This window comes from Dicentrarchus labrax, unplaced genomic scaffold (genome assembly GCF_905237075.1).
Source record: "Dicentrarchus labrax unplaced genomic scaffold, dlabrax2021, whole genome shotgun sequence".
Taxonomy (NCBI): domain Eukaryota; kingdom Metazoa; phylum Chordata; class Actinopteri; family Moronidae; genus Dicentrarchus; species Dicentrarchus labrax.
This window is the reverse complement of record NW_026136720.1, coordinates 18,767,677-18,778,522: the sequence shown is the minus strand read 5'-3', so window position 1 is coordinate 18,778,522 and position 10,846 is coordinate 18,767,677. Positions and strand designations below refer to the sequence as shown.

At 39.0% G+C, this 10,846-nt stretch overlaps 1 protein-coding gene across 6 annotated transcripts in view; it reads right to left on the bottom strand.

Annotated features, from left to right (window-relative positions):
- The window catches only part of kcnq1.2 (potassium voltage-gated channel, KQT-like subfamily, member 1.2), a 163,105-nt gene that overhangs the window by 144,974 nt on the left and 7,285 nt on the right, over positions 1-10,846 (bottom strand). For all 6 annotated transcript variants that reach the window (XM_051381525.1, XM_051381527.1, XM_051381522.1 and 3 more), the window contains exon 3: positions 3,806-3,896. In XM_051381525.1, the coding sequence (XP_051237485.1) occupies positions 3,806-3,896 (91 nt within the window). The remainder of the gene's footprint in view (positions 1-3,805; positions 3,897-10,846) is intronic.

Sequence of the window (10,846 nt, the reverse complement as noted above, 5' to 3'; positions counted from 1 at the left end):
GAGGTGCACGTATGCACACAAACACACAAAGTCACTCAAAAGCTTTACGAAGCTTTTCAAACTCATCGATGGTACACATCCCAAAATGACAGCCTTGTTATCAATGTTGTAGTCCAGATAATAAAGTAAATCCCATTAATTGCATATGCTTTCTTTAATTTAATTTTAATATGACAGATTTAAAGATATTAGAACTTCTCCAATAATAGCACGACAAAATGATTACACCTCAGTTATTTACTCTCATCAACCAGTTTAGATCCTTCATTCCAGTTGTGGCTTTTGGGTTCTTTCCATGTGGTTTTGTTATAAGTATTATGTCATTCTCGTGGATTGTAAACATCAGTACACTGTTCAATTATTTGGTTTATTGGCATAATTACTGTAAACAAATTAATCACTTGTGGGAGCAATAACCAAGGGTCACTCAAACTTAGGTCTAGATTTGCCATAACACATTTTACTCTCATCAGTATTCCCATTAGATTTTAATATTTTTTGTAGTGGGAACTGCCTAATGGTGCCACTCAAGAAAGGCTCACAAGGTCACCAAAAGCCAAATGATTCCATAAAAACGTTCATGGATATTCAACTATTTATTTAGAAGCTACATTGCCATGTGGGGGTTGGTCAAGAAAACATTTTGATAAAACAGCGGTGCTAGATGGGGGTCATTGTTATAATTGTCATCAACAGAAAACCATGATTATCCTAATTAATTGTAGCACATTACATTGTGGGCTTGTTATAGTGTACATGTTATGGACACTACTTTTTTGATTCCATTGAGGAATAGGTAAGGGCACTACATGGATACATTTACACATTCATAATTTGGACACTTAATAAATGTAAATGTTGTGCACTATATAGTAAATAGGGAGGGATTCCAGATGCAAAAGCTATTGACAGGCAACTTTTATTTAATCCTTACATGCCCTTTCTGATTGCTGATTTGTTTCAGGAGAAAGTTGTTTTTTTGTTTGCAGTTTATATGATCAGCTTACTGTTTTACTAACCAAACTAGCCACTATACCAGCTGTCTAGAGCTAATGTGTTGCTAATGCAGCTTTGTAAGAAACTGCTGAATTACTGTTAAGATAACTATTGTGTATTTTACTCTTTTTTGCTTTTACTCTTGTGGACTTTATGTTTACAAGATTAATTGGTGACACATTGTTCCTTCCTGACCTGAAGCACAATGCAACTTCTTTGACAGATCTACTTTTGTGAATCCAGTTTCTTTGTTTTCTGATTTCTGATCACCATCATTGAATTCTTTGTCTGATGCGGTTTTAACAGCTTCACAATTGCTTCCAGTGAAAAAGGCAACCCACTGCCTTCAACCTTTACTGAGAGTGCGTTTGGCTCGCTGGATAGTTGTGCACCTACACGCGCAGTGAGGGCAACAGAATAGTTATGTAGTTATGTATTAAAATGTTTAAATAGGGTGAGTTGTGAACATGACTTGGGCAGAAGAGAGGATGAGGAAGAGATGTATGCATGTGTATCTGTGTGTGTGTGTGTGTGTGTGTGTGTGTGTGTGTGTGTGTGTGTGTGTGTGTGTGTGTGTGTGTAAATGCTTCTGTGCCTCCTGCCCAGCTGGCTAGCTTTGCTTTGGCAGCTGCCCTGAAGGCCAAATATCCTCAAGGACTAATGTCCCCTCTGCCTTCCAAAACAAGCAGCCTGTGATTCACGAATGTCAGTTAACCCTGAACTTTCTAAGTATAGTTACTACCACCACTATATGCCACCACGGCACCGCTCACAGAGCTCCACCCCCTCAAACACACACACACACACACACACACACACACACACACACACACACACACACTGGCATAAGAGCAAGCATGAACACACACAAGATAAGCTATTATCTTATCTTACAATTAATATTGAACTGAAACCATGCATTGCAAATACACAAGCAAACACGGCCAGGTGTACAAGATACATAAACAGGTTTCGACTATTCATGAGAAAAGACTAACAGTAATTAGTATGAAGAAATGTTTAATTTCTCTCTATGTCTTTATTGGGCTGACTCCTGCTGGTCTCTTGAGTGATGAAGCAACAGAAAAAAAGGTGGAATGAGGAGAGCGAGAGATATAGAAAGACAGTTAGGTATAATGATAGAGAGTATTTGGCTCTTCCTGTGTAGAAATAAATGAATAACCGTGATAGTAGATCTTCAAAGGGCACTGGCCAAAAGTTTACAGAACAGAGTGTCCACTCTGTCCTCTGTTTGCCCCCACGACTCAGGAGGTGGTACATGTGTGTATTTGGTGATTGTGTGTCTGTCCATGTCTGTCTATGTGCAGCCTTTGTGTAGGTGTCTGCGTAAGCTGTGTGTGAGTACACAGTAGCTACGTGTGTATTTATATTCACAGTGTGCAAGCAAGAGACAGATGATGCAAGTTCTTTGTAGAGTTTCCAAACAGCCGTCACAACTTTCTCTACCTGTTGTAAGCCCTGGATTTATTGCATCACTTAGCAGCCTTAATAGCCTAATAAGCTCGAAAAAAGTCAATTTACCAGTATCAGCAAGTGCAGTCTGTGTGATGCCAAAAGATTTTGCATAATTAGTGTTGTCACAATGGGTTAAAAAAAAAAAAAATCCGGCCCCTGTCATTCCCATTCTAATAATCTACAGTACATACATGTTACTGTAAAGGGCTTTGGATTAATGCAATACAAGCTGGCAGATGTTGTGTGATGGCAATTGCAATAAGAGAAAGTGATTTTTTGAGCTTGTAAGATGGTGGGTAGAAATCCTCCCAGCCAAGATCTTGTGTCTCCATCATGTGGATACAATAGAGTACTGCAGTGCAGCTATAGTAGCTTTAGAATACCATATGTCACTATTTTTGTTCCTTCTCTCTAAGAAAATATATATTCATTTCAGAAAAAATGGTTTGTTACACCAAAAGAATTAACTGTCTTAATTGTCCAGGAAGCATCACTAAATCCATTCTCTCAATATAGAAGTGATAACACCTACATATGTCACTATGTAGATGGCAATGATTATTTTCATTACCAATTTATTATATTTAATAATTGTTTAAGGGTCCAGTGTGTATCTAGCGGTGTAGTTGCAGATCGCAACTCCCTGGCTTCACCCTCCCCTCCTAAGTATGAAGGAGAAACTACTGTGGTTGCAGAAAAGGGGAAAAACACGAATGCCCCTATCAAATGCCAATGTTTGTTTTGTCCCTTCAGGGCTACTGTAGAAACACGGCGGTTCAACAAGGCGGACTCCATGGAAGGTGACCTGCAGTGTCTTCAGATATAAAAGGCTCATTCTAATGGAACAAAAACATAGCAATTCCTATATTTTGGTGATTTATACACTAATGGAAACATAAATATTATATTCCATTTCTGCCAATAGAACCTCCAAAATGTTACACACTGGACCTAATTCAGAAAATGTTCCCAGAGCCCAGTATGATATCATTCTGAAAATGAAGTGAAATAAAACAATTTACAGTTAAATAAAATAGAATAAGATAGCATATCTCCACATTTGAAAAGCTGAAACCAGTAAATGTTTTTTTTAAGTGTCAGTAAAGGCTCTTTCAGGCCAGTGCCTCGCATACTAGTAGTAGAAGTAACTGATAAATCTGTAAAACCATTATTTCTGTAGAACTACCGTTAATAACAGCAGCTCCTCGTGACTGATGCAACCTTAAAACCTATAATCCATGTGGGACTTATGAAGATGCTTCTGGATTTAGCCTATTTATTGAGTTCTGTGGAGGTTTTATGTTTGACATATCAGAACAATGAAAGTACTCACCATCCAGAAGAGGGTTCCTGTGGCAAAGTCTGCATATTGCTCTATAGTGGACAGGACACTGAAGATGAGACACACCAGGACCATAAGGAAGCTGTAGGGAGAGAAAACTGTTTATTTAGTCAGTCATCACCACATATCACTCACTTATGTAGCAGTAATCTAAAAAAATAACAAAGCAGAAACCATTATTAATATGTATAATTATTGTTTTAAGAATCTGACCTCCATTTATTTAAGAACTGTGTCTTATACGGACAGACTTTTCTGTTGATTACCAATGATTTTGCTGCGGACATGAACCACCCTACTGAGTACATTTTTTCTGTCTAACATTGAGAAATGCATACCAACATATATTTATAAGATTTGCTAATAATTTGCTAATAATTTAATAAAATAAAAGAAATATGCTGTTTTCTAGCCAGTTTTCCTACAAAAATGTCAACGTACTTTGTCCCTGTTTTTCTTTTTGTCATCAATCTGCTTGTATTAACAGCTGACAGGATGTTTCCACGTGTCCTAGCAACAGTGAAACATTCCAACGAGTCGGTCCATCTGTTACTGTATATACATAGTCTACAAATATAGCCTTGTGGGTTGAACATCCACTACTAGCACACCTAAATGAAGGTAGAGGAAGAAGAAAAGGAAGCAGGGAGAAGTGGGAGTGAGAGTCAGGGCAGAGAGCAAAAGAGTAGAGTTGGGGAGGAAGGTAGGGCTGCAACTAATAATTATTTTTATTATGTCGATTATTATCTCCAAAAAAAACACCATAATTAAACTGCCTTTCATGAGTAGGATTATTTGATTGTTATATATTTTATTCACTTATTTTATTCAAGGTGCTTCAAAATAGTTTGTTTATTGCATTTTATTTGATATTTGGATTCCATCAGATTCATTTCTGTTCAGAAATCATTACTTAAATTTTCTTTGGATACTACATTTTCCAACTTCACACTGTTCAAAACTGCCTTTAAACCACTGTGCTGTTTATTTACATATTCACTCTAAATTTAGTTTTTTGGGGGGCTTTTACTGCCTTTAATTGATAGTGACAGAGTGACAGGGAAGGGGAGAGAGAGGATAACCCGCAGCAAAGGGCCACAGGTCAGATTGGAAACCTGGGCCGCTGCAGCCTTGGTACATGGTGCACCAGCTCTACCAGGTGAGCTACCCAGGCGCCCCCCATTCTACACTTTTAAAGAGGCTCATGAAGGGCTTTGCTTGGTCTTTTCTAACCCTACAGGATTATAAGCAGTCTGTATTTTCACCATATGAGAAATAATCCTTGGAAAACATCTTTTAAGCTTTTATATGAGATACTGTGAGCGTTTGCATGCACCATCATCATGATCGAGCTCACTTTAAAAACACACACATGATGCTGTGTACTACAAGATGGATTACATGCCATATGCTGGATGTGTTATGTAAGTGTCTGTTGTTTATTATTATTTGCATAACATACTAAATAATGCAGAAACTTACACGCTTCTGCACAAAAGAAAGACCTGGAAATGTAGCACTCACTGAGGCCACCATACAGTAAATATGATTTTATTTGTTAGAGACCCAAAAGAGAAGCATATTACTAAATATGAGACACACACGAGAGTAAGACAAGGTGGGGTGATGGAGGGCTAGACTCCTAAAGAAGGATTCCCTCTTACACACAGACTATGACACATTGGCCAGATGGGACAGTGATTTTAGTCTCTGAGGATTACTGCTCACCACACACACACACACACACACACACACACACACACACACACACACACACACACACACACACACACACACACACACACACACACACACACACACACACACACGCGCGTCTCTTCCTCCTTCTCTTGGATTCTGGATGCTTAAAAAACAAATGCAACAAAAATGGAAAAGCACTGGAGCATAATGTTCTGAGTGTATTCCTGGACATATAAGGAAGTCAACAGGAGGGTGAGCTGAGGTGATATCATCCCTTCTGATTTAGTACAGTGTCATGTACATTTCAGTTTAACTGAGATGACCAAGGTAAGGCACTAAGACTCAACCCAGGGTGGCACTGAGAATCCTATTTCTGTTTAGTCTTCTCTTTGCTTTTTGGCGTGATGGCCCAGCCTCCAACACTGCAATCAACCAGATTTTAATGTGAGACTTAATGGCTGGACACGCCCTTGGTGTGATGTCCTCAACATATGGGACTGAAGGATTTGAGGTGTGTACGACAACTAAAAACTAGGCTGACAACTAATCCATCTCTCGTTAGGGTTTACATTTCCACTAAAAGCAAATGATTAAAAACAGCATGTTAATGAAATAGGAACAGGATAGGTCATGCAACTAAGAAACGAGCCAGTTTAAAGCGTCATAGACACAAGGCTGTAGAAGCAGTCATATTGCTCAAGTATAGATTCAAAGAAATAAAGGATAATGTTACATCCAGTAGCACTTGAGCGCAATGGCTTTTGTGCAGCCCAATCCGATCCCTGTCTGGCTGAGTCTCAGGGTGACATTGATTAATATATATGTTTTTAACTGGTGTAAAAACATAAAGACCAGCTCTCTCTATTTATGACTCTGCTGCTCTGCTGATCCTCATGCCGACATGACTTGCTGCTGCAACAGCCTCTCCAATCTAATCTCCTCAATCTTATTTGTTGAAACTTTTTCAGTACATGACAAAGGTTTCATATTATTAAGTCTATTGGGAGCTTGTTCAACAGGCAGAGCCTTTTCTTGAATACTGCTAGCTCCTAAAACACCTCAGGTATGAAAATACAAATTATCATGAAATCAAAATCAAAACCAAATAAAATATTTTGACAAATATTGTGATTCACAATAAGTGGGAAAGACCATTTTTGCATCACAATTGTCATTTTCACTGAAAGAAAAATCATGATGTGACAGTTGTTGGTACCAAACAAACTCACGTCTGGAGATTTGTAGGCCAGGGCAGCACTACATTACTTTATAATACTGTTTTGTCACACATTTTATTTTGATCCAAACATTGCACCTTCTGCAATTTGGATACTGTACCTGGCCAAATTGCAATTTTTATGATATTTTGATTAATTGTGCAGCCCTAATATGAAAATAAGAAAATACAGATACTGTTAGCAGTCAGAGTGTAGTCCACACATACAGGTCAAGTCACAAAAGGGAATTATCTTTTGTAAACCTTGGAAACCACTGTATTTTCCTAAATAACATTGCCCTCTGATCATTCACTGATCTGCAAAGGCATCATCAGCCTTTTGGGAAGGCAGAGACTAGACAGACGGGGCAGGTTGAGACGAGGGCAGGTAAAGTCAACTCAAAGCTCATTTCCCTTTTGTTGAAAGGAGATCATCTTTTTAGGATAAGCATAAATATAATGTCATAGCCATGTAGGCCGCTGACAAGGTCATGTAATCTGTGTGTTTCCCTTCAGCGCATGAGACTGTGCCATTTGTTTTGTTTTGAATGGATAACAGTACAATGCAGTATCCATGGGATTCCATATACTGCAGTGGGGTGGAAATGTCACTTTCAGAACAAAATTCACTGGACAGGCCAACTTACACAAGGCTGCAGCTAATTCTACACCAGCACACAATTTCATCCATGATGGCTTAAAAAGAGAGAAGAATTAATTTTTCCAACCAAAAATTGGAACCAAGGAGTATATTTTTTATTGGTTCATATTAGGGATGTGTCAACCTCTTTATCAGGCTCGATAATCAATCAAAATGTCAATGTTCTAATAAAGCTAGGAGGTAAAAGCTGCAAAAAGATCTGTCATACTGAAAGCTGTCATTGCTGCAAAACACACAGCCATCTGAAAACCACAACCAAACCCATGACTGCAATGTCTAGAGCTGTGCATTAGGCTGTGTACAGATAGTAGGTAGACATTTTCTAACTCTTTCTGCAGGACACCACAGGGAGGTGTTTGCTAAGGACGGGAGTGGGTCACTCACAACCATTAGCCAACCTTTTTTAGCCAGGCCAAAACCCCTGGGATCTGATTAAAACAAAACAGCTGGGGCTTTAGCGAGTATTATTGACTGTAGATCAGTCCAGCTTCACTAAAATAAGTACAGCGTAGAGCCACACCAAACCCTCCACCAAGTATGCCGACTGTTCACATATGTCTTCTCTGGATCACATGACTGTATCGATCACAACAGGCACTGACACAGGGCTGTGAGATAAGTGTGACTACTCCAGACTAATCACAACATTGCGGTCCGAGCTACTGTTGAACGAAAACAGTTTATCACCAAATATTCTCAAAAGTGCATTTTGTGATTAAATAACATTCGAAAGTAGTGAAAAGCCCACTTTGCAGTCCGACATTAACCAGTCAAAACAGACGCAATGCTTTATGGGGCGGTTGAAGATGTGCAGTAAGCTCACGCCATATTCAGATATTCTTGCTAATCTAGTATACATCTGGGCATTTCTCGCATACACAAAATGACATACTATACAGTTGAAACACACTACATACTCAATTTGACTTCGTACTTAGTATGCAATTTTTAAAAAGCTATTTTGAGGTCACAATGACCTTTGACCTTTGAGTCAAAAGTGTCTCCATATTAATGTCCGACCAACTGTGAAATATGGTCACAATCTCCCCTTCTCTTACTGAGCTACAGTGTTAAATAATGGCCAAAAAAATGTTTTTTCCAGGACATTATGATGTCGTAGTAAAGTTGACCTTTAACCTTTTGTATAAAATTATCATGATCACAAACATTTGTCAAGGTCATTTTGAGGTCAGACTGACCAATTCTGTCACCAATTGATTGTCTGGCCAATTGTGAAATATGGTCATCAATTTCAGAGATCAGAGTTATGGCCAAAAGGTGTTTTTGATGTCACAGTAATGGTGACCTTTAAACACCAAAATATAGTTTTGGATGAACTGATTATAGTCAGTTCATCCTTGAGTCCAAATAGACATTTGTGCCAAATAAAAAAAAATCCCTCGAAACATTCCTGAGATATTGTGTTTACAAGAATTGGACAGATGAGCAGAAGGACGGACTAATGCCTTTGGCCACAGCTATCACCATAAAACTCTTGTTTAAGCCAATAATGCTATTCCTTTTCTGCTGCACTACTGCTCAGATTGCAGCTAATACCACTTATACGGCACAACATTTCAGCCCAACCTAGTTCAGCATCCACCTGTAGGCAAATCGAGTCAAATCCAAGAATTAACTTTTTACATAATGTTTGCATACTCGTACTCCCATAATAAATCTGTTCCCTGTGAGCTGGCTGATTAAAGTCCCATAATACATATTTGTAACTACACTACACTAAGATTTCTCTAAATATCTCTATATTCTGAGACTGCTTCTTTGATATGACATGAAAAAAGCTTGTGAAAAGTACAAATTTCAAGCCGAGTTCACACAAATCGCCCTGGCCATCACTGCTAGCGAGCACAGTCAGAGTGCCAGAGTGGCCACTACCCTCTTTACTGACAACCCCTCCCCATCTCATCCATGGAAGAGCTTAGGGTGGATTACACCACATCAGCCACCAGTCACAAACATGGATATTCCATCCTGGCTTAGCTATCCACAAAATACTTAGAAAATAGATGTAAATCTCCTTACAGGTTGGAGGACAAGATGAACGAAAAGAGTAGTTTCGTTCATCTACACTGTAGAAGCAGACTTATTCATAACCAGTAACCTCACTAAGTACATGTCAGACTCTGCATCAGCAACATGCAAAGCCAAAGTTTAGTTAAATTCAGTTTTACATTAACACACCTCTCTAAGTATTTAAGATTCTGTTACAATAGGCCAAACAGTCTAACACATTCAAACACCTTTACCAAAACAAAATCTGCACTAAGCAATCCCAGGAAAACAAGAAGTGAAGCTAGGATGGCATAATCTACTGGCTTAAGGGGTCCGGTGGATCAAGTTTAAAAATGGCATGCTTTAGCAGGTTGATACCAGTAGGTGTGGCTGGCAGTCATACCTTTAGTGGCAGGACATTGGACATTGGACATTGAATATAACACCTACATTGAGTCTACACTTTACGGTTAATCCTACAATAGAGTTAAACCTTGAAATGCTGTAGATCTGTTCAGCAACCTTTCAGTTGCTAGCTAGCCTTTACGAAGTATCATCATTGGTTTTAATATCATACTAGGAATCATTTTTTCTTTCAGTTGTTGAGCATGTTGGACAAATTTTGGAACCAAAGTCTTCAGCTGAGGAAGGAAATAGCATTAAAAAGTATATTCCAGTGCACAGAACTTGCCACCGAGAAAGCCATACAGTACACCTCATTCAGTCAGTAATCTCTTGTAAACAGATATCCAACAGGAGGTTTCCTTTCTGGCCTTTCCACATAGATGGAGGGGATTCACTATAACCATTACAATAATCTGTCCAGATATAAAAACACACGACATAACCAAGGATTCCAGACAACATCTGGCCCACTGCATTTTCACGAGGATAAACAGGTGCAATGCTTCCTCCACTGCAAACTGGTTGCTTTACAATGATGTTACAGTAAAGATTACCTTTATCAGATAATGACATTTTGATTACAAACACTGTACATGAAAGCATTAAGGGCTGTTTTTAATAATCTGAGAGTTCTTTTCTTTCTTTGCTGTTGCATCTCAAACATTTTTGTCTCAAATTAATCTGTGTGTTGACGTCTACAACCCGCTGTAAGAAACTGAACTGATTATGTGGATAAGAGGACCAAGAGGTATGGCTGTAATCTGCTTGCAGTATGAGAAGGGCATTTGGGAATCATGAGGACATACATGTTCATTCCCTTTGGTTATGTAAAAGACTCAGAGGGAGTGGCCCAAACGTGAAGGGGATCATTGCCTCAGGTTTGTCCGTGTGCTGGTGAGCCTGCATGCAATTGCATAAGACTCTTTTCGGACACTCTTTTCGTACGCTGTCCCGAGTCCAAGGGATTTCTACCCACTTTGACTAACTCTGTCGTCACTAGCATGGCAGGTTTCTGTCTGTCCCCTCCTGGGTTGGATAA